This window comes from Podarcis raffonei, chromosome 11 (assembly GCF_027172205.1).
Source record: "Podarcis raffonei isolate rPodRaf1 chromosome 11, rPodRaf1.pri, whole genome shotgun sequence".
NCBI lineage: Eukaryota > Metazoa > Chordata > Lepidosauria > Squamata > Lacertidae > Podarcis > Podarcis raffonei.
The window spans coordinates 56780765-56805795 of NC_070612.1; the positions used below are offsets into that span (position 1 = coordinate 56780765).

General features: G+C 45.5%; 1 protein-coding gene across 2 annotated transcripts; it reads right to left on the reverse strand.

Annotated features, from left to right (window-relative positions):
* Window positions 1-475: 475 nt before the first annotated feature.
* Window positions 476-24504, reverse strand: HABP4 (hyaluronan binding protein 4). Of its 2 annotated transcripts, XM_053408282.1 has the most exons (8): window positions 24045-24502; window positions 9440-9590; window positions 6891-7052; window positions 6674-6745; window positions 5033-5116; window positions 2746-2914; window positions 1376-1561; window positions 476-793 (listed from the first exon to the last, which is right to left on the reverse strand). In XM_053408282.1, exons 1-8 carry the CDS (start codon window positions 24373-24375, stop codon window positions 737-739), a joined length of 1212 nt encoding a protein of 403 aa, XP_053264257.1. In that variant the 5' UTR covers window positions 24376-24502; the 3' UTR covers window positions 476-736. The 2 variants fall into 2 exon arrangements, with proteins under 2 accessions (XP_053264257.1, XP_053264258.1); XM_053408283.1 differs by lacking the exon at window positions 6674-6745 and having other exon boundaries at window positions 24045-24504.
* Window positions 24505-25031: the final 527 nt, after the last annotated feature.

A 25031-nucleotide genomic window follows, 5' to 3' on the forward strand; every position in this document is an offset into this window, starting at 1 on the left:
CTCATTTAGTTAAGTTTATGTATGAATGTTTATTGATGGAGGGGACATTCCCGCATTGCACGACCTCACCAGCAGTCTGCAGGGATCCAGCACACCCACAGGACCTCCCAGTTATTTCTCTGGTCAACTTCACTCCCAAGAAACCCACTCTCCAAACTGAAAATGAAACCGTAAAGACAGCAGCTTGCAGCTTCCGAGCGTTATGGAGTAAGAAGAGTTATCGCTGTGAAAATACCACCTCACACCCCAAACAATGAGCAGGCTTTTGTTTATTTGCTAACCTCTCGAAATTGTGCAATTGCTTTGCATAGGCGAAGGTACATTTCACTCAGGTCAGAAAAACAGCTGCCAAGTGCCTATGGGGTTTTGCCACCAAAACAATCCTCTTTTCAAAAAAAAAACAACAACCCAAAACCACCCAATCTGGTTTAGCTTACATTTGTGACACCGTGGACAAAGAGACACCCCTCTGTACTTGTTTTGACACCATCACCTTGAACCTTTATTTGAAAGCCCTCACGTACGATACCATAAGCCTTCACAAAGCTAATCCCCAAACAGTGGTGCTCAACCTTGCCTCCTAGCCCACAGGATAGGTCTAGGCGCTTAACACAATAGAAGTGCAAAATTCACACACATAAGTCATCTCTCTCTGTAGGCTTGGATGATATTCTTCCACAGCAACATAGAGCTGTTATCGTCACAGCTACTTTTGAGGCGCCATTATTCAGTTCTTTCAAGCTAAAGCAGGGAAATCCTCCGGGTCATCGGGGTTTGGAGCAGTGACGTGCATCTAAAAGGAAGAAGAGCACATCTCAAAACCTTTCTGCTAGTTAGATAATAACTGTCTGTAGACAGGTCTCAAGCGCTCTATTTTCTCCAAACTACTAGAGAACTCAGATGAATTCCTAACCCATTTTATTCCAGATGGGTTTTAAAAAGTAGAAGTTCCTGAGAATTTGACAAATCTACATAATCGAGTTCTAATGATCTGTCTAAACCAGGGGCCAGCAACGTAAGGCCCGTGGGCCACAAGCAGCCCACGGGGTCGTTTAACCGGCCCACGAGCCGTCCCCAAACCGAGTTGCCCACTCGGCGAGTCCGTGCGCGCTGTATTAAACCGGCGCAGCGCAGCGCAGCACAGGGACTCACTTCTATGATGCCGGAAATCGCGTCTGCGTAGATGCCAGAAATCACATCTGTCAGAAATGACACGCGGGCACATGCGATTCGGCCCACGGAGAGATCTCTGCTGGAGTGAACCAGCCCAGGTGAGGTAAACCTTGCCAACCCCTGGTCTAAACTACGGTGAAGCACTCCGTCTTCATTCGCTAGATCTGGGAAGGAGGGCTTAGCACAACACACTAATAATTACCATCACTTCCGGCCTGTGTCCTCCTGAGTCCTCAACTCTCCGGACACGCCCGCGACCTCCCCGGGCTCCTCTAGTTCCACGCCCCGGACGAGGCAGGTTCCCAAAATTAATGTCCAGCTGAGAAGTGATGTCGTTTGCTGCTTTCCGGAAAAAGTGAGCCTCGTCCTCAAAATCCTCCTTCAGCACCTGGAACAGAATTGATCTAGATTATAAACACACAACCTGAATTCTTTCCCCCCGAAAAGGAGCACCCACCAGACGCTTCCTAGGAGCTGTGAAAGGGGGACATGAAAAGGAAATAGTTGTAGCTTTTTAAAAAAAATAAAAAAACCCAACCCAAAAATTGCTACAATGTTCTCACCACATCTTTTGACCCTGTGGAGACCTATAAGGGGGTTTAGAGCCGGCATAGGGAAACTCGGCCCTCCAGATGTTTTGGGACTACAACTCCCATGATCCCTAGCTAACAGGACCAGTGGTCAGGGATGATGGGAGTTGTAGTCCCAAAACATCTGGAGGGCCAAGTCTGCCTATGCCTGCTGTAAGGTATGTGAGAGAAGACGGCTCTTTTATTTAAATTGCCACTAATGACAAGTTGCTCTCAAAAGTGTACTATTACCGTTAAACATTTTACAGTCGTACCTTGGCAGCCAAACGCTGAAGCTTTGGCTCCCAAACTATCGAAATCCGGAAGTGAGTGATTTTTGGAAGCCAAACATCGAGCGCAGTTTCCAACTGGCTGCAGGACGCTCCTGCAGCCAATCAGAAGCCACGCTTGGGTTTTCGAATAGACTCCCAGAATGCATTCTGTTCAAAAACCACGGTACCGCTGTATAACAATATTACACCTTACTAGCACAGCGATCACAATAATTTGTCTCTATGTTACAGAGATGACAAGACTCCTTTTATCTTGGCATTTTAATAGCCAAATTTTTGTCCTTTGCAAAAAGGGTAGTCAATGTGCTCTGCCAAAGATACTGCACTGTAAAATGTAGGAGCTGTGCCTATCATAATTTTTGGCAGTCACACCACAATACAAATCATAAAGATACCTGGCACTCAAAAAAGCTTCAGAAAACCCCAATATTTCAATTTTGATTTCATACTCTGGATCACAAGTCTTCAAATAGCAAACAAGACAAATGAAAAAAGCTTGTTTGGTCAATACGACCAAGCCATCAAGAACAGAAAAATATCTACTGCTGGAAGTTAAAAAAAACTTGAGCAATTCCTAAGATGTGCAATATATTCTAATAATGTTTCATCTGTTCAGACTACCTCTCAGTATGTTTCAGCCTAATAAAGCCATTTTTAAAAAAACATAGGGTTGAAAGGAATAACCCCCTAAAATCTAAGTTTTTGCTTACATCATCTCTATATTTTGACTTGTGAATCACCACTGCTTTAGAAGGAACAGTGGTTTCAGGCTTCCGGATGTTGAATTCAGGCTTTGGTCGACTTTGCTCCTGAAGATTTTTCCACTCATCCAACGTCATCTCTTGAACTACTTCTTCCACAGGCTCTCCTTCAGCAACTCTAAGGGTTTAAGTAAAAACCATTAGCCTCTAGGATGGCAAGAAGGGAAAGGCAGAGTAAAATTGAACGCACAGAGCGCTGAAAGTGGAGATTCCCTTTCTAAGCAACGGTAAGCAGAGCTTGCACCAGTGACAGGAAGCTGCTACAAACTATTGCAGTATGGAATGCTCCTGTTCCAGCCAGCCATTCCCCCTTCCAGGCTACTCCATTCCACCACAACACACTGCACTCCATTGAGTATACAGAGAACTCATAGGGCAACTTAAACAGAGTCCTGAAGATTTTTCAGCTCCTGCAGACCTTGATGTTCCCCTGAGCATGTCAATACTTCCCCCTCATGCGTTCAAACTTCTGGAAATCAAAATATGATCTCCAATACAGTGGTACCATGGTTCTCAAACGCCTTGGTACTCAAACAACTTGGAACCCAAACACTGCAAACCCGGAAGTAAGTGTTCCAGTTTGTGAACTTTTTTCAGAAACCGAATGTGCTCTGTTTTGAGTGTTACGCTTCCGTTTTGAGTGCCATGCTTCCGTTTGGAATGTTATGCCGAGGTCTGTCTGTTTTTGCTATTTATTTTGCGTTTTGTTTTTGGGGCTCTTGTTTTTGTGACTGTGTGGAACCCAGTTCAGCTACTGATTGATTGCTTGTGTGACTGCAGTACACTGAATATTGCTTTCATTTTATGGATCAATGGTTTCGCGTTAGATCATAAAATTCATGTTAATCTGCTGTTTTAGGGGTTGTTTTTAAAAGTCTGGAACAGATTAATCCATCTTTGCATTACTTTCTATGGGAAAGCGTGCCTTGGTTTTGGAACGCTTTGGATTTGGAACGGAATTTATTTATTTATTTATTTTAAAAATCATTGATTTTTATCCACCCTGGTTTCTACCCACATGTGCCTGTATGTTTGTGTGAGTGTTCACATCCACAAACTTTTGATCATGCCCACTATTGCTTCTGCCCACTGCTGCCATGAGGCCCTCAGAAAGTTCGCCAAAAGCAAATATGGCCCTCAGACCCCAAAAAGGTTAGCCACTCCTGATCTATAGGATTCCACCACTATTGTTAACCTACTATACAAGTCAAAGATACACCTGAACATTACTTTTTCCATATTGCAACAGCAGCAGATGCCTATCGTTTCACCAGTTTCTAAAACACTGACATTTGCTGTTCAGTATTGCTATAGCGAGTCAAAGATCAAAACCGTTATAAGTACATTAGGTTTACTAGCTGTATGCAAGCACACCCAAGAAACATCTGAGATATCTATCTAACCCACAAACCGCTTTAAGAGCTTGCATGCTCTTATATACCATTTGTCACAGGAAAGAGAAACAGGTAATAGTTCTTATTCCCTGCAGGGAATTAGCCCGACATATCCTATTGGATGGGTATATTTTGCAGAACAATATATACAAGTATTTGATAGAGTACTTGGATGAAATAGAACATGGATATGTTATGGCTGTGGCAATAATTCAGCTGCTAGTTACACAATGGAAATAGCTAACTGGGAGAGGAGTCTTATCAAATGTGACACTAAATGCAATCTTCACCAACCAGAGAAGAGTGGCTGGGGCATATTGATTGATTGATTGATTGACTGACTGATTGATTGATTGATGATGCATTATCTGCCTTAACTGTTTCATGAGAACTCACGTTATCAGAAAAGCTTTAAAACACGAAATTAGGTTTAGCTGCCAAGGAAAGAAATGCAAGTCTTATAAAGTCAGAATTTGAACAAGGAATTATATGCACCAAGGTTTGTATCTAACTTAAGTCATACTCAAGCCAGGTCCATTAGAATTAATAAACCTACATTACTCATATCCATTAATTTCATGAGGTCCAAAAAGGACTAAGGTCAGCTACAAATGTAACATTGCCAGATACTTATCACATAGCCTGCTGCAAGTTTTTTTTATGAAGTCACCCAGTGTGGGTCACAACTTGGGCAAGCCTGTTGCAGAATGTTGCATTGACACTCTATGCAAGGTACAGTTGCCCAAATTTGATCTGCACCACTTGCATGATGCTAGACAATGGGCCATGTTTTCCAATAATGACTTAACAACAAGAGCAAGATGTTCAAAACCAGCCCATACTTGGTTGGAGATTCTCCTTCAGGTGCTCCTGGGTTCTCTTCTGTTTCTGCGGTCTCTTCCATAGGAGCAGTCTGTTCCAGCTCACTGCAGAAACATGAAGTGCACCAAGTGAACTCATCGGAAACCAAAAACTATACTTTGCAGGGTACTCATACAGGCTGTTCAGAATAACTACACCTTTCTGAACACCGCCTGGGCCGTGCTCAGAAAGTGGTGGTGGGGGATGAGTGTTCAGACCCCTGGGCTCTCACTTGTGGGGTGCCTCAGGGTTCTGTCCTCTCCCCCATGCTTTTCAACATCTACATGCAGCCGCTGGGAGAGATCATCAGGGGGTTTGGGCGGGGTGTTCATCAGTATGTGGATGATACCCAGCTCTACCTCTCTTTCAAATAAGAACCAGTGAAGGCGGTGAAGGTCCTGTGTGGGTGTCTGGAGGCGGTTGGAGGATGGATGGCGGCTAACAGATTGAGGTTGAATCCTGACAAGAAAGAAGTACTGTTTTGGGGGGACAGGAGGCGGGTAGGTGTGGAAGACTCCCTGGTCCTGAATGGGGTAACTGTGCCACTGAAGGACCAGGTGCGCAGCCTGGGAGTCATTCTGGACTCACAGCTGTCCATGGAGGCACAGGTCAATTCTGTGTCCAGGGCAGCAGTTTACCAGCTCCATCTGGTATGCAGGCTGAGACCCTATCTGCCTGCAGACTGCCTTGCCAGAGTGGTGCATGCTCTGGTTATCTCCCGCTTGAACTACTGCAATGCGCTCTACGTGGGGCTACCTTTGAAGGTGACCCAGAAACTACAACTAATCCAGAATGCGACAGCTAGACTGGTGACTGGGAGCGGCTGCCGAGACCATATAACACCGGTCTTGAAAGACCTACATTGGCTCCGAGTATGTTTCCGAGCACAATTCAAAGTGTTGGTGCTGACCTTTAAAGCCCTAAACGGCCTTGGTCCAGTATACTGAAGGAGCGTCTCCACCTGCACCTCTTTCTGCCCAGACACTGAGGTCCAGCGCCGAGGGCCTTCTAGCGGTTACCTCGCTGTGAGAAGCCAAGTTACAGGGAACCAGGCAGAGGGCCTTCTTGGTAGTGGCACCCGCCCTGTGGAACGCCCTCCCATCAGATGTCAAAGAGAAAAATAACTACCAAACTTTTAGAAGACATCTAAAGGCAGCCCTGTTCAGGGAAGCTTTTAATGTTTAATAGATTATTGTATTTTAGTGTTTTGTTGGAAGCCGCCCAGAGTGGCTAGGGGGACCCAGCCAGATGGGCGGGGTATAAATAATAAATTATTATTATTATATTATAATATTATTATTACTTAGTGTCTCACTGGAGAGATGGGGGCATGCTCAAACAATATCAGTCTTGGCAACTAGCACATTGCATTGTATGCCAGTAACTTGATGACAGAAATATCACAATACTTTTAGCAGAGATTTTAGGAACGTTAAACAGAATCCAAAAACTCAGCAAACAGACACTAGCATCAAGATTCTGGAATTTTTGCCAATTTCTTAGATGCAAGATCTGAAAGCTGGGAGGCGGCATTCGTACATGATAAATTATGACCATACAGCTTGGAAACTATGTTCCAACAAGACTACAATCCAGATATAACTACTAAAACACTGTCATACCTCACATCATCCTTAACTGCTCCCCAGTTGCGAGGTCCACTTCCACCCCTTTTGTCTTCTGCTCGGACTCCTCTAGAGACATAAATCGTATTCTTTTTAGTCCCCGTTTTTGGAAATTAAAAATATTTGTATAAAACGGTTGTCCAAAAGGTTGGTTACAGATGCAAATTCACCCCCCCCCCCGAAAGTATTACTAAGATGCTGTTAAGGTACTTACGTTTTGTCGCTCCCACTCTGTCGGTCAAATTCCCGCTTCCCTCTTTGATCAAAGCCGTTGAAAGTCCTGTTCATTCCACCACCTCTTCCTCTGCCTCTCATTCCACCTCTTCCTCCCCCACGACCTCTCATTGGCCTTTCCCGATCAAATCGGTCTATTGGTCTGAAATACAATTCACCTTAGCTTGACCCAGCGTATCTTCAATAGGTTAACACCGTTGAGATGCAATAGAAAAGCAAAGCATTACATGCAAGACATTTAATTGCGTTAAAATTATACACGGCGCAGACTGAAAAAGCGGATAAGGCCTCATAATACTGTCAAACATCAGTTGTCGAACGTAATCCATTCCGGAAGAGCGTTCAACTTCCGAAACGTTCGACAACCGAGGCGCGGCTTCCGATTGGTTACAAGAGCTTCTTGCATTCTAGCGGAAGCCGCGTCAGGTGTTTGAGTTCCAAGGAACATTTGAAAACCAGAGCATTTACTTCCGGGTTTTCGGCGTTCGGGAGCTGAAATGTTGAAAAACAGAGCTGTTTGAGAACCGAGGTTTGACTGTACTCAAATTCAGGGCCACGCAATGAAATTGGATGATTCAGGACAGATAGTGGCTGCCAACCCGGGTGGCTTTAAAGGGGTATTATTACACAAATCCAAGGAAAAAATGGCCATCATTGGTATGCTTCTGAGTAACAGCTGCTACCACAAGGGGGGAGCAGCGTTGCCCCCAGGTCCTGCTTGCAGGTTTCTGCGAAAACAGGATGTTGGACTAGATGGGCCTTTGCCCCAATCCAGCAGGGTTTAACCTTACAGCTCTGATGTTTTCCCCATGGAAATGAAAGGAAGTTTATTGCGGTCCCAGACCAGATTCACATACCATACTAAACAAACATAAAACACAATAGAATTAAGTTTGAATTTACAATCAAATGTAACAATAAACAATACAAATATGACAGCCATTAGAAATGTGGTTTAGGTCTTAGTCTCTAAAATATTATCTAGGGTTTGCATCTGAGGCCTTAAGTCTTTGTAATAGCACGGCTTGTTCCCTGAGTTTTATGGTAGCCGCACAAAATTTGGCCACCCCTACGTGATCTCTGGATCCTTTATCGGGGATTTTAAGCATTGAGGTTCAGACCCACTTGGAATTTTCTGTACATCAGGGGTGATAAAGACCAAGCGTATATCCTCATAAAAACGATATTGTAGCAAGACATGGGAGATGGTTTCCACTTCTATCAGGCCTCAGGGGCAGACTCGCTCCACATATCTGCCCTGCAATAAGGCAGATGGCAGCACGTTGATTTCCCCATGGAAGTTCACAAAACTAAATCAAAGCTGCAACTGCATTCCTTTTGTCCAATGTGGTAATGAGCAGATTTCATTTTGCTGCTATTACCTAGAAAACATAAGCAATTGTGAAGATTTCTTCCAAAGGCTACAATCTTAAGATTTGGGTGCAGAAAAGAGGAATTCTGTCTGTGGAGTGGATTTTTTGTGGCTCTTCTACCCTACTGTAATAGGGACGCGGGTGGCGCTGTGGGTTAAACCACAGAGCCTAGGACATGCTGATCAGAAGGTTGGCGGTTCAAATCCCCGTGACGGGGTGAGCTCCCATTGCTCGGTCCCTGCTCCTGCCAACCTAGCAGTTTGAAAGCACATCAAAGTGCAAGTAGATAAATAGGTACCACTCCAGTGGGAAGGTAAATGGCGTTTCCATGTGCTGCTCTGGTTCGGCAGAAGCGGCATAGTCATGCTGGCCACATGACCCGGAAGCTGTATGCCTGCTCCCTTGGCCAATAAAGCGAGATGAGCACTGCAACCCCAGAGTCGGTCACGACTGGACCTTTACCTTACCCTACTGTAGTCTGCTCTCAAAAGGTTAAGGAACCCTCTGGAACAGAACATGATGGGGGCATGGAGGCCTGCAGGAATACAAGTAAATTGGGAGGTCTTGATACATGCTGCTGCAAACAAGTCCTTTCTTCTCACACAAGACATCTCTGGTTCTGAGCTGCTATTTGAATTATTTTCTAATGAGCAGCCAGTGGTTCAGAGAGGTTGCGGAACATTTCACTCCCCTCCCACTAGAGTTCAACAAGCTGTAAGATGTGCTTTAAACAGAAACAAAACCAACCCACAAATCTAGGTGTGGTCCCAACATCACAAAGTATGATGGAGCAATTCAGAAAGCCAAGAGCTTTCTCTTTGTTTTTTACATACTGCTGTGATAAAACCGCCTGAATTTATTGTCTTTTCAAGAGAACAATCTGCTCCAGATATGTAAACCAGAGTCACAATTACAAGACAAAGCGAGTCCAGGTCACGTAAGCAATCAATTTAGCTGAAGCAGGAAAAGGAATAAAGCAGTTTAGAATTCCAAGACTCAGGCACCAACCAAGAAGAGAATGAAAACAAAGACTTGGCTTTGTGGTTTAATATCTCTAGGAACCATCAGTCACAGGTCTAGCCAACTGGTGGCTTGAAAAATGAACCCGCAAAGTCCTTTCGGGTGCCATTTTTATACTTCCTCCAACAGCGCATACCTTTCTAGTGTTAACTCCGCTTGTCTTTCCATTTCATGAGGACGGTACTCCCTGAAAGAAGGTCTCCACTCAGCTTTATCTTGCTTTACCTCTGTGCCTCGGTTTTCATTCCATCCCTGCTGTTCTCCCCTTTTTGGAGCTCGCTTCTGGCCTGTGGGGTACAGAACAAACATGATTTTGTTAGGCAGATGAACTATGAGAATCACACAATGTGGGAGCCAGGAAGTCATGGCAAAGGCTTGTAGCGCCACCTGGTGCCTCGCTGACCTCGGTGACCAGCATGGTTGTGCCTTATCGTGTATTAGAATTGTATTGACCTTAAAAGGAGTTGTGTTTCCTCTGGGCAGTGATGACCCTATATGGTGTGGGTGGGCTTAAGCCTTGGCCAGATGAGGTAACATGAGACCCTGGCAAGCAGCCATGCGGCTGGTGAGAACAAAGGGTAATAAAAACGGACTGGAGAGGGAGAGGATGTGGAATTGAGCTGTCCTCAGTCCAAGGAAATATTGTTGCTTTTCTGCGTCTTTATTTTATACTTAATTAAGCCATTTGGAACAGCTGGACTGTTACAAGTGGTGCCCCGTGTGAGGCTGAATAAAAGAATACGGCTGAGGGTTTTAAAAGAGAAAAAAACAAGCAACTTGAAGCAAGCAGTCTCAGACAGACTGAGAGGATTTTAAAAGACACTGTGAGAGGATTTTCGATCCAAGCAGTGGATATCATCGGCTCATCGCGCCCGGCAAGGGTTTCACAGCGCTGAATTCATCTTTTAAAAAGATCCAGGTGAGACCGATCCCTTTTCTCTTTCTTTTTATATTGATTTTAGAAAAATGGGCAGCTCTTTGACTACTCCCCAACAAAAATTTTTTAAAGACTTAAAATTTCTCCTCTCCTCCAACAAATTGGAAGTCCCTGAGGGTGATTTGATACAGCTCATTCTGGCAATTGAGGAGCATTGTCCCTGGTTTCCTGCAGATGGGACATGGGAATTAAAACATTGGGACAAGATTGGAACACATTTTCATGGACATCCCAGCATTGATGTTAGGATTTTAAATGCATGGTGCAAGGTTCGATATGCTATGGGTTCTTTATCACCAAAAAATATCTCCATGGCTGCATTGCCAATACAACCTTCAGCTTCTTTAATTCAGCCTGCTGTCCTGCCATGTGTTCCAGCCCTTGCTTTGCCTGCAGCCCCAGACCCCAAACCTCCGGACTACAGTTCCTCACTAGAGGACCCAATCCTGCAAAAATACCATGGTCTGGCTGGAAATGACCCTGCTCTTGCAGCAGCAGCAGCAGAACCAGCTACCCCTTTCCAACGTGCAGTCCTTGCATGTTCCTTATCTCAGGATACTATGGCATTCCCTGTCATTGTGCCCCCTGCTGGTGCTGCAGCAGGAACACAAGCTCAGCACCAACCTTTTGACTTTAAAATCTTGAAAGAGCTCCAATTGTCAGTTAGGACAAATGGACTGCAAGCTCCTTTTACACAAGCTCTTTTGGAAGCCACATTAGCCCAGCTTTTGGTTCCAGATGACATCAAGCTTTTGGCACGTACAGTTTTACCCCCATCAGCTGGTGTATTATTTGCTCATGAATGGGAAACTGCCTGCCGTGGTTATGCTCCAGCCTTGTTACAACAAATCAGAGGGAATAATCCAAATCTTACCCTCGCAGATGTGATGGATGCTATGATGGGGCGTGGCCCTTTTGCTCAGGCTTCGGTACAAGCCACACTGCTGCAGATCTTATTGAGGGATACTGCTCTTGCTGCTCAACAAGCAATGAGAAAAATCCCGGAACCCACCAGTATTCAATCAAGGTGGGGTTCTATCAGACAGGAACCTAGAGAATCATATTCTTCCTTTATGGACAGGCTGATTACAGCAGTGAGTAGACAAATTGAAAATCCTGAAGCCAAACAAATAATTATCAAACAATTGGCCTTTGAAAATGCAAATGAGGATTGTAAGGTTGCGTTGCGCCCGATAATACACAATCCTGCCACAGACACAGCAGCCATGCTTCGCATTTGTCAGTCTGTTGGTACAGCCACCCACAAGGCCCATTTGCTGGCAGCAGCGCTAAATAAAAACCAGCCTGTAACCACTGATAAAACTTGTTTCCAGTGTGGCAAACCAGGACATTTTAAGGCACAATGTAGATCCACGCCACAGCCAAGGCGTCCTTCTACCAAATGTCCAATCTGCAAAAAAGGCTTTCATTGGGCCAATCAATGCAGATATCTTCCTCAAAACCAACAGCAGGGTCAGCACACTGCCCGAAATCAGCAAGGACAACAGCAGGGAAACTGGCAGCAGGGCCCACCCCGGGCCCAGACAAATCAATAGGGGACCCCCCAGAGTCCAGGGAAACAGCACCACAACTTCGCCTGACTCAGGACGTGGAATTCCATTTGCCTTTCTGCCCTTTAAAGACTCATGTTCTCACTGAAACAGGGTTAGACAATCATGCCACTTGTCTGGTATTGCCTTTATTATCTGCACAAGCAACAGGAATTCATGCGGTACCGATGCTAACACACGGACCATATGTGAATTTCCCTGAGATCACGCTATATGCGGATCGTCCATGCAAAATACAATCAAATACTTCAGTGGCGAAAATTATCATTTTCCCCCCATCCGAACAACTACCCCTCATTGCAGCAGCCATGAACATTACAGCCTCGCGCCCTTCTGTGTCTCTGACAGTGGGAGGTCGGCGCATTGTGGGAGTTCTGGACACGGGGGCGGATGTAACAGTCGTGGCAAAATCTGCTTGGCCATCCAGTTGGCCCACCTGTCCAGCCTCACAAGTTATTGGTGTGGGAGGTGAATCACAGGCACGGCGCAGTCTCCACCCAATACTCATCAAAAGCAATAGCGGGGTTCAGATCACCCTCTATCCATTAATAATGGACATTCCAGTCTCCTTATGGGGGCGCGATATTTTGGCTATTGCAGACACCAAATTGGAGTCAAATTTATTCTAAGGGCCGCCCCTGCACTTCCACGCACCGCACTGCCGTTACGATGGATCACCACTACCCCAGTATGGGTAGAACAATGGCCTCCACCAAAAGAAAAAACTGCAGCAATGGCACCATCTCGTTTCTGAACAGCTTATCTCTGAACAATTGACTTTTAGCTACATTGAAACATTTCTATCCCACTGGATCCAGCGGACAGGGAACGGTTTGCTTTTACATTGCCAGTATATAACAATTCGCAGCCCACCCAGCGATATCAGTGGGTTGTTCTGCCACAAGGCATGCGGAACTCCCCTACACTTTGCCAACATTTTGTGGATGAAGCATTGAAACCTTTCCGCAGGCGCCACCTAGAGGTCATATGTTATCATTTCATGGATGACATTTTAATCGCTGCTAAGGAACTCCCGCCTGGCATTTTTCAAGAACTTTCTGCCACGTTAGCAGAAGCGGGACTCTACGTAGCACCTGAAAAAATTCAATTGATGTTGCCTGCCACCTATCTGGGACATAAAGTCTCTGCGCAAGCAGCACTGCCTATTGTTCCCCAACTGACTATCCCTTCAAACATGAAGCTTGTGCAATTACAACAACTTCTTGGGCACTTGAATTGGGCTCGCTCTTTCCTTGCATTACCTACCAGCACATTATCACCATTGTTTTCAGCGCTCGCAGGACACAAGGATCCAGCAGATGTAATCCAGGTCACTTCGGCAATGATCACTGCATTACAAACTGTTAATCAGCAACTGCGATCTGTTCTCGTGGACAGGATCACAGAGGCCTCTGCACACGAGCTGCACCTGGCCGTATTTGCTACACCATTGTTGCCAACAGGAATTTTATATGCTCAGACGGACAAGAAGAAGACTATCTGCATTATAGAATGGTTACATTTACCTCATACCCCTCCGAAGAACATTTATTCCGTAATTGAATCCACATCAGACATTGTTATCAAAGGACGTTCACGTGCTATAGCTTTGAGCGGTTTTGATGTTGCATCAATTTATTTGCCTTTTTCACAGACTGAACAGCAGCATTTATTGATCACAAATGCTGCCATGCAAATTGCTTTGGCTGATTTTATAGGTGTCATCATTTTTAATCCTCCAAAGGATGACCGTTTGACATTTCTGACACAGGTCACCTATGTTTTGGCTACCCCCTTGTCTCTCACACCTCTCCCCTCGGCGCTAACCCTCTTCACGGATGGAACAAGAAGTAGGGGAGTAGTGACGTGGGAGGAGGGAGGAAAATGGAAATGTTTATTCACCCCTCCACAGTCTTCTGCCCAGCGAGCAGAGCTAGCGGCTGTGATTCTTGCCTTTCAATCCTTTCCTACTCAACCTTTCAATCTTATTGTGGATACTCAGTATGTATATCGCCTTTTTGCTATTTTACCAATATCTTATATAACTCCTTCCTTGGATTCTGACTTGTTTTCCTTGTTTCTCGCCCTGCAGGCCTTACTTCAGCACAGAGAGTTCCCTTATTATGTTGCACATCTTCGCTCCCACACATCACACCCAGGGTATTTAGCAGAGGGAAATTCAAGAGCAGATTCAGCTCCGAAGAACATTTCTGCCTTTTCTCTCTTTTCTGATCCTATACTATGTCATAACACCTTTCATCTCCCTGCGAAAGCATTGGCTAAGCAGTTTTCTATTCCTTTGGCCCAAGCTAGGGATATTGTGTCCCAATGTGCTTCTTGTTCTAAATCTCAGCTGGCCATCCCTTTTGATGCTGTCAATCCTAGGGGCACGTCTGCATTGGCGTGTTGGCAGATGGATGTCACACACACACCTGTGTTGGCTCCACTCTCCAAGGTTCACCTCACGGTGGACACCCACTCTGGATTCATATGGGCTACGCCCATGAGGGGGGAAACAGCTCGGCATGTCATTCAGCACACTATCCGCTGTTTCTCAGTCATGGGTAAACCTGCGCGCATCAAAACTGATAATGGTCCAGCATATATTTCTAAAACATTTTCAGAATTTTGTATGTTGTGGAATGTGAAATTAACTCATGGTATACCCTTTAACTCCACAGGGCAAGCGATAGTGGAAAGGGCGCACCTGACGTTCAAAACACTATTGCTTAAACAACTTGGCGGCCGAAGCATACCAACAGCAGACATCCCTTCGGCAGTTCACCAGGTTCTTTTTGTGCTTAACCATCTTTTATATCCACATAATAGGACCCATACTCCCGCGGAATTGCATTTTAGGAAGGAGGAGGCACTCCCCCGCCCCTTGGTGGTGTACCGACGCTTGCCTGATCCCGCTTGGCATGGACCTGTCCCGCTGATCACGTGGGGACGAGGGTACGCGGCAGTGGACGTCGAGGACAAGCCTTTGTGGGTTCCAGCTCGATGTGTGCGGCCATGGCGAGTCCCTTCAACTGTGGAAGTGCCTTCCTAACCATTTGCCTTGCCATCCTTTGCTGCACCGTTATACAAGGAAGAGAAGCAGACGACACGGTCCAGTTGAAACCACCATATTTCACCTTATCGGCTGGCAAGCAGCTGTCGCCTGAATCCTACTCTGGCTGGCAGTATCCACGGCTCAGCCACTCTCGAACTAGAAGAACAGTGTTGTTGAATAAGACTTTTAGGGGTGAAAATTATCATAAGATATGGAGGAATAATATTTTTGTACAAGATATGATTAAGTTTACTAGTTTATTGCATGCTTCTAAATGTTGGTTATGTATGCACATGCCGCCCTTTGCCAGTCATTCAGGCATAATGCTTCATGGTGTGCCTGTTAATGGATCTTTTCAATTTACTAATATCATATCCCCTAAGCAAACTTTTTGGCCTCCAGTACAATTGACCCTCCATGAGCCTGCCCCCATTTGTTTTCAAATTAAGGAGGGGAAAGAATCATGGGGCATATATCCAAACTGTCAATATACATTGAAATTCATGTTTAATAGCTCTTGTTCTCTTACAGGAACATACAGTGACCAATCTCAGTGCTATAGAAGCGATACCAGTGCATGGCTAAAAACTAGGAAAGAAACCTACCATGCAAATTGGAGTCTGAATTCTTCTATCCCTAGTTTAGCAAATGCCACAGATGAGCAATTTCATATCAGTTCCTTATTTACTGCAGCCTTTAGTTGGTCCCAACAGAGTAGTAATATCAGCTATTTACTCCAAAGAGAGTTATGGTTGCTTTGTGGCGAAAAAGCATACAAAGCCATTCCTCGAAACCTCACAGGCACATGTACATTGGGTCTCGTGGTTCCGTTGTTGTATAAGGTTGATAAGTTACCATCTTCTCTTAGACTACGGAATTGTCGGGAGGTTAATTCACCCATAAATCAATATATCGGTACCCAGGTCTCTCGGGCCTTGCTGCCCTCAGTGGGTGCAGCAATGAACTATAGGGACCTCCATCGGCTAGCTAATTGGACTGAAGGATTATTCAATGATACCATAAAAGCTTTGAGGAAACTCAACCAGGAGTTGTCTGCAATGAGAGAAGTGGTTTTACAGAATCGCTTTGCTTTGGATGTGATTTTAGCCTCAAAAGGAGGAGTTTGTGCACTTGTTCATTCTCATTGTTGTATGTTTATTCCTGATAATAATGTCAGCATATCTGCGACGATCGACCATATGGAAACCATGGTAGCCCACAATCCGTTTGCCCCCCCTCCTTCCGTTGATCCATGGGCATGGTTATATTCTTGGCTTCCAGATGGAAGTTGGCTTCGACATTTATTGATTATAGTGATTATTATAGTAGTTATTTGCATTATTTTGTGTTGCTGTATACAATGTATTCCTTCTTTAATTTCTGTATGTACTGCATGGTTCTCCAGTCCGCGGCCCGCTTCCGGTCTCACAAGAGTCGCCTATCGCTCTCGATATAACCGTATTGGTACTGATATATATGATTCTGATTAAAATATAAAGAAAGAGGGCATGTGGGAGCCAGGAAGTCATGGCAAAGGCTTGTAGCGCCACCTGGTGCCTCGCTGACCTCGGTGACCAGCATGGTTGTGCCTTATCGTGTATTAGAATTGTATTGACCTTAAAAGGAGTTGTGTTTCCTCTGGGCAGTGATGACCCTATATGGTGTGGGTGGGCTTAAGCCTTGGCCAGATGAGGTAACATGAGACCCTGGCAAGCAGCCATGCGGCTGGTGAGAACAAAGGGTAATAAAAACGGACTGGAGAGGGAGAGGATGTGGAATTGAGCTGTCCTCAGTCCAAGGAAATATTGTTGCTTTTCTGCGTCTTTATTTTATACTTAATTAAGCCATTTGGAACAGCTGGACTGTTACAACACAATGCTACTGGCTGCTAGTAACCGAGAAACCTAGATTCCAATGGTATTTGAAAGCAGTCTTCATCACCCTAGTGCCCTCCAATATCCTGGATCACAAACCCCATCAGCGCCAGTCAGAATGGAGGCTTGAGCCCAACACAATGGGAAGGCAACAGGTTAGTGAAGGCTGTTGTAATGTACAGTTTGAACTGTGTCTGCTGGTTTGTTTTCTACCATCTGTTAACATCTAATATTTAATACTTTACAAAGTGAAATACGGTAGATTGTATGAAATAAATAAGTGCACTGTTCTAATGCCCAGCTTTTTTTATCTTTGTCTTTGTATTTATGCTGCTCACTTGAATTTCTTGATGTACTTTTTATTTGTTTAGAAGTGTACTTATCTAGATGTCTTCTATGAGTGGTTCCAATTTGGTCCTACACAGAGTAAGCCCACTGAAATTGGTTCAGTTCAGTTACTCGTAAGTAACTGAATCCACTGTTGTAAATGGGTCCACTCTGAGTATGACTTCTATTTTTATTTTGCAATAAACCTTGAAAACCTTTGGTCAAAATTCAAGGTACAAATAACAAACTAAGCTAAAAAAAACTTCAAAATGTATAGAAAAAAGTGATTGTTCAGCTTCATTTCACAGCCCGTTGTTAAGTGTTACAATTTTCAGTGTACAACATAAAGCTTGACAGTATGCAACTGATAACAAAAAAAGGGAAATTATTTTCAAGCCCAAATCTGGCTCAAAGGTACCACTGACAGCAAACAGACATTCACAATTGTTCACTGGGCTTTACAAATTCAATACAAGCAACTCAGCAAGAAAGCTCAGCTATCAAAGGGGGCAGGTTTTGTGCAATTTATATGAAAATAACAGAGGAAGCATACCCAGTATTCAGAATGGGGGACTCCCAACTAAAATATACAAACTGCAGATATCACAACTAGTGGGGACAACTGTGAAAACCCCTATAAAATTCATACTCCCAGAGATGCATAAAACTATTCCATCAATTCCAACAAGCAATACTAAACGCCTTTTAGGAAATACAAGTACTATTGGTGTACAGCAAAAATCTTAGCAAGAAGATAAGGAGAGTTAGCAGATTACAAGGAAGATGTGCTAGTGATTATGCAGGAAATAAATCTGTACTTTTAATGGGCAAGCCAAGAATGGTTAAACAGGCCCTAAAGGATCTTCACAAGCTCCCAGTGCGTTTCCGAGCACAATTCAACAGGTCAGTGCTGACCTTTACAGCCCTAAATGGCCTTGGCTTGATATACCTGAAGGAGCATCTCTACCGACATCATTCAACCCTGAGGTCCATCTCTGAGAGTCTTTTGGCAGTTCCCTCACTGTCACTGTGAGAAGTGAGGTTACAGGGAACTAGGCAGAGGGCCTTCTCAGTAGTGGCACCCTCCCTGTGGAATGCCCTCCCATCAGATGTCAAGGAGATAAAGAACTACACAACTTTTAGTAGACATCTGAAGGCAGCCCTCTATCAGAAAGTTTTTAATGTCTGATGTTTTATTATGTTTTTATATGTGCTGGAAGCTGCCCAGTGGCTGATGAAACCCAGCCAGATGGGAAGGGTATAAAGAAAATAATAATAATAATAATAATAATAATAATAATAATAATAATAATAATAATAATAACAACAACAACAACAACAACTACTTCTGAATCAGTGCCCTGAGCCAGCTGCTATGAATGATTTCTTATGGATCACGCATCAGAAGTTGCAGCATCACCACTCAACCAGCTAAGTATCACACCCTCATTTATTTATTTATTTATTTGCTTGCTTGATAGTTAAAGAGTCATAAAACAACTGGAAGGACATAATGAGATACCATGCTGAAAGAGACCTGTTCCCAGTGAACTTGGAGCTTTCAATATATGGGAAAAATAATGGGAATGGCTGTTGGGAGACATTACCTCATCTTGGCCTCTCTGCATAATTTGTTAGATCTCTCATCTTCTGTGACTACCTACAAGCCATCAACGTGAGGCAGAAAAACTTGTTTTTCCAGAGATGTTTCACAAAGGAATCCTGCCATTCTACCAATGACCACAAGCCAAGCAGCAGCATGTAGAAAGGCTTATTCCACAGTGCTAGCATTTTCTGTAGCCCAGCAATGAAGACATCTAAAGTGCCATTTCACAGAATCAACAACTGATGACCAAGCAGAGCCAACCTATTTTTTCTAGAATCCAAAAGAACCCATTTTATTTCAATGGCTGGCCAGCTGCAATAGTCCAAAGGATGTCAAGACCCAGTGCCGGCCCACCCACGAGGCAAGGTGAAGCGACAGCCTCAGGAGCCAGGATCCACTGGGGCACCAGATCCAAATGTCAATCTTTCTTCCCCCTTGTTCCTGATTTTGATTTTCCCTTGCCCTTTCTTCCCTAGTGAGGAGGGGGGCCATTTTGAGGTCCACCTCAGGCACCAAAATGCCTTGGGCCAGCCCTGCTAAGACCTACAAATTGTCTAAAGAAATTAAGGACATAGAATGTGTATGTTTACTATAAATTAAGAAATTAAGGACATAGAATGTGTATGTTTACTATAAATATGTCCTGGCAAACAATTCATTCAAAGTCTATACCCACTATAATATCGCATTATATAATCATGCAGGAAGCTGCATTTTAAGCCATAAAGTATAAACGTTTTAATGAAATAAGAGCTCTTTAGCAAGCAAAGGGCTCTTCTACAACCCAAGAGGTTTACTTTTATAATTATATGGTTTCCTATTTGAGTTAGCTGAATCTCATACATATTAAAAGGCTTGTGTACACACACCCTAAGATAATTACACAGAGCTATGTTTTAAAGACTGTAATTTTTACAAGTAAAATAAGCCGGTGCTTATGACTACACAGCTGAAATTGAATGTGTAACCAATTCTACAACCCTGAAAAAGGATTGTAGTTTTTATCATTAATTTAAGTTAGCATCTCAACTACTGGCAAGAAAGAAACCTAAGCAGTCCTAGATTTCAAATGTTTACCACCCTCCACACGGAGAACGCAAAGTAGCAAAAACAAGAGGGGGGAAGGAGAAATCAGCAATGATGTCTGGATTAAAGTTGCATGTGACCAGGTAAACTGCATTGGCAAAGAAAAGCCCCCCCCCCCCCGAATTTGCCATTATGTTGAGAGATGATTTGAAGCAAAGTTCTCCCAAATCTCTTTCAGACCACTTTTCGGGCCAGGGCCCAAACTTATTATTTATCTGTTGAATTTTTAGACAATTCTTCTTCATCCAACATGGTAGTTCACAAAACAAAAACCCAATATTAACCCAGCCATTTCTAAGGTGAGGATTCTATCCCAGTAAACCAATATAAAAGTTACACTATGAGGCTTTAATATATTCCACGCTTTCCAAATTCTGATGAACACTGCAGCTGGAAGGAAGTGTTGCGCTACCTAAACAGTCCTAGTTGCATGATTTTTCAAACCTGTATGTAAATGTATTGATAGCAGAAAGAGATAGTTCAGATGCTGTCATCATCTGAAAAGATCAAAACAGGACAGAGCTACTAATTCCCAGGGAGAAAAACGACCCAGGGAAACAGACAAAAAGTTAACAAATTAAATGTGAAAACAAGCTAACAGCTACCAAAGACTAACACCCATCCTGTTGATATGATGGGAGAAGATATATGAGAACTTATTAGTAAAGCAGCACTAACAGAGAATGGATAAAGTTCTAAAATGACTAAATCCCAACTGCTTTTTAGCCAATAACTATTCAAGGCCCTTTTCACCATGTCAACATTTTGAAGGGGGGGTGATGAACATAGTGTGACTTAAGAGGTATCAACCTAACCTAAAGTGGAATGTGATTTGCATGGAGATCTGCTTCCAAGGTTCATTCCAATGTGGTGTCATGGTTACTGAGTGTCGGACTAGGACCTAGGAGACCACGGTTTTAATTCCCACTCAGTTGAGAAACCCACTGGATGATCGATCTTGGGCCTCTTGGCCTAACCTACCTCACCAGGCTGTTGTGGGGATAAAATGAGGAAGGGGACTAAGTACCATGTATGTCACCTTCGGCGCTCAGTGTGGGGAGAGGAGGTGTGCTATAAATGCAATCAATCAATCAATCAATTTTCAGTTCAACAGTCTTGTGTAGCAAGTCTCAGAAACATGCTCTTCCAGGGATTCTCAACAGCAGCTGCCAATCAGAGTCAGCTGTGCTAGGCAGTTCCATAGCCAACGTTAGCACGTATATGACACAATTAGTGATAGGGTCACAGATTGTGGAAAGGGGAAGAGCAGATCGTAATCCTGCAGATTTTGGACAATGTTACCATTTAGACCAGGCATGTCCAAAGTCCTTTTCGGGGCCTAATCTGGCCCTCCGGTCAGTTTAATCCGGCCCCTGTGGCAGTTTATTTCCTGAGGTAAAATCCTAAAAAACACCCCTCAACAACTTAAATCCAAAAAGAAGCTCAACTTTGGGGTAAAATCCTAAAAAAAGCTCAACAATTTTGGTCGGCCCCCATGGCCCTTCACTTCATCAAATCTGGCTCTCCTCGAAAAAAGTTTGGACACCACTGATTTGGGCCAAGGGTGAGAAACGTCAGGCTCAGCAGCTGAATGTGGCCCTTCAGGCATCTCTCTCCAGCCCTTTTGGAAACTCTACAGAACCACATTACCTTATAAGCAACCTATCCAGTTTCTTGTTTTGCCTGGCTAAAAGGTGTCCTTGCAGTCTGATAACACCTACTGCTTGCCTGAAAGCCCTTCACTGGTGGGGGGGGGGATTGTAACTCATTGAACAAATATTAAGAGTTGCATCAACTGCTCACCACCAGCTCCAGACCCCCCAAAAAAGTTAACCACAAGGGATGTGATCCTTGGCTTCTAGCTTACACCTAGACAGTTTAGGCATTCAAATCTCTAAAGAGGAGTCTGTATACTTTCCCCTTTGCTCTTCTGTGTGAACAGTAAAATTTAATGGAGAATGAAGGAAGGACACTTCAGACATGATAAAATGTTCTCCATCTGATCTACCCCAGTTGTCCCGGGTTCAGATTTCCACAGGGAACAATCAGCACACTACCATAGCCAGCTGCAGCAACTCATGCTATTGTGTGTCAGAAAAACTTTGCTGCTGTGATGAAACAATTGCCGTAGTCCATGGATATCCCATCTCTCTGCATATATGTGTCTGTAGGGAGAGACATGGCATATGAAGATTTTGGGCAGTCCCAAGTACAAATTGGTTAAATTGAAGAGTCAGGATATAGAAAGTGAGAGACTGGGGACAGCCAGCAAAAATATGTATTGTGTACATAATTTGATCCAATATATTCAAGAAGTATTCTGAAGCACAAATGAATTTGTCTCACACCCAATTTTACATTTAAGTGACCTGCTAAACCATTCTGCAGTTCTTTTTTTTTTACCTAAATCTTTACATCATGAAATTTTATACTAAGCTGTGTGCAGTGAATATGTGTGTTCGGTTTTACTACGCTAGTTATCCCAAGCTGCAATGTTTTTCAAGTGATTAACAAGGCACACATTTTCGTTCTGGATTAAAACTGGAGATAGGCTCACAGAAATACATGTATTTTGTTCATCAGCAGTACTTGAGGGAGCACCTACATTTGCTTGCCTGGGTCTTGAGATCTACAGGAAAAGCCCTCTGAATGGTTCCACCAATGGCTACAGCCTTTGTGGCAACACAGGATAGCATGTTCTCCGAGGTGACACCCTGCCTGTGGAACTTCTTCCCTACAGGGATACAGCCATCTCCTCATGAATGATTTTCTGATGCCAGCTTAAGACCTCCCCTCTGCCCAATCACTTGGAATGGCCAATCTTTTGTGGGCAATGACAACGCGGGCTACATCAAAGAACCTGATGCATCTTTCCCTTGGAATAATGCCATTATTCATAAATTGGCAAGTGGGGGTGGAAAACACACCAATGTTTCATGACTCAGCCCCGCTCTGGGAATCGTCAAGTTTTAGCTCAGGTTCTCAGCACAATCCAGGCTTCCTAGTGGCACATGGGTTGGATACAACTGCCCCCACTGACTAATACGTGCTCTTCCACAAACTGAGTGGTTCACAAATCACAGAAGCCAACTCCTAGGGGCAGAGGTCCCTTCGGCCCCTCCAATAAAATATCTGAGGGGGGTTGCCCCCCCAAGTTAATGGGCATAAATGGCCTCGGTCCAGTATACCTGAAGGAGTGTCTCCACCCCCATCATCCCTCCTGGACACTGCTGAGGGCCTTCTGGTGGTTCCCTTGCTACAAGAAGTGAGGTTACAGGGAACCAGGCAGAGGGCCTTCTCGGTAGTGGCACCCGCCCTGTGGAACACCCTCCCACCAGACGTCAAAGAGAACAACTACCAGGCTTTTAGAAGACATCTGAAGGCAGCCCTGTTTAAGGAAGCTTTTAATGTTTAACGAACTATTGTATTTTAATATTTTGTTGGAAGCCGCCCAGAGTGGCTGGGGAAACCCAGCCAGATGGGCAGGGTATGAATAATAAATTATTATTATTATAGCATTACCATTCAACTGGTGTGTGTGCACCACCATGTGATCGATTATCTGCCCCTTCCCCCATTTTTTATTCAAGCTGGCACTCCTGCCACACGTGGGGTCTGGCATGCGAAGAGCAAAAACTTGATTGGAGCCAATCTTCAGCTGAAGAGTAGCAAAGAAAGCTCTCTAGCACGAGCACCCCTCCTTCCGGGCACTGCTGAGCTCCGGGCTTGGGAGATCGGCTTGATCCCCAAGGAATCAAGGAGCCCTGAAGGCGGCCGAGCGAGCCCTTTCTGACAGCTCGGCGTCAAGCGACGGAATTAATCGGGGACAAAGCCGGGCGGGGGAAAGACTCATCCCAAGCGCCTGCTCTCCCCGCCCGACGCCACAATCGCCTTGCACGCAGGCGGCGGCCCGGCCCTGCCCTTCCGCAGCCGGCAGACTCGCCCACGGCCCGCGCAGGGAGGAGTCGGAAGCCGACCACGAGGCCAGCGCGGAAGCAGCGCGGAAGGTGCGCGCTGGCAGCCGCCTGGGGCGAGAGGAGGGCAGGTGCGCCGCGGCGATCGCTGCTGCTGCTGCTGCTGCGCGTCCATTAATCCGAACCACCCCCGTCCAATGTCATTCGCAGTCGCGAATCCGGATTCTCCTCACCCCGGCCCATTCATTCCAATGGGCTCCCTCGTCCAAAGGGCGTCGCGGACAGCGCAGCCGACCCAGAGCCCGAGCCTGGGCGCGCTTCCTCGAGGGAAGCCTCGCTTCCCCACCCCCCGCTCCGGGTCCCTTCCCTACCGGGCGCTGCTGAGGGGCTCTCGGGCTGCGGGAAAGAGGCGCCGCCTTTGCGCTCCTTCTGGGATTCCCTTTTGGCGGCGGCCGCGGCGGCGGCGGCGGCGGCGGCTCCTCCCGGGCCGGGCTTCCTCCCTGCCGGGGGGGCGGCTCCGGCGGCGGCCGCCTCTTCGCGCTTCTTGCTCTGCTGTTTGCGCCGCTCCGCCTCGCGGAGGATGTCGAAAGGGTCGGACTCGTCGTCCAGAAGCTGGTGGAAGCGGTTGGCGACGGCGCAGCCGAAAGTCTCCTGCATGGCTGTGGCGGCGGCCACGGGGCTGGCCAGCGCGCCCTTCATCATTGCCCTGGCGGCGGCGGCGGCACCGACGGCCGCCCCTTCCCCGAATGCGACAGAAAGAAGCGAGCCGGGCTCAGCGCGGCCCAAGTAACCACGCCATGGCCGCTCGCCCGCCCCGTCCGACTGCACTGCCCAATCGGCGCGCAGGCGTCGGCCCCTTCCCCCGCCCCAGGCGCTGGCCGCCGACCAATCCGCGCCCTCCGTCCCTCATGGCCCTACCCAATAATGCACCTCGACGACGTTCAGAGCCACCGGCCAATCAGGGAGCTCGTGCCCTCCCCGGCAGGCCAATGAAAAGGCGGGATCCCCCTTCCGCTCGCACAATTTCCCACGCCGCTGGCTTATGACGGAGAGCGTCTGTGGCGTCACGTGCCCGGCTTTGGAAGCAGAAGCAGTGAGGGGCGGGGGTTAATGTCATGGATAGGACTACACTGGGGGCGGGGGGGGAGAGATGTCTCAGTAATTAGTAAATGTTAATTACTGTACATGAGCAAATGAACTAGAATGGCCCCACTAGAGTTGATGGGTAAAAATCTATCAGAAATCCTCCATGTGGTTTATGGAATATTTTTCAGTAACTGTAGGTGACAGCTTGGATATTAAAGTGCTAGTGTAGCAAATGATAGGATTATGTTGTTATTTAGTCGTGTCCGACTCTT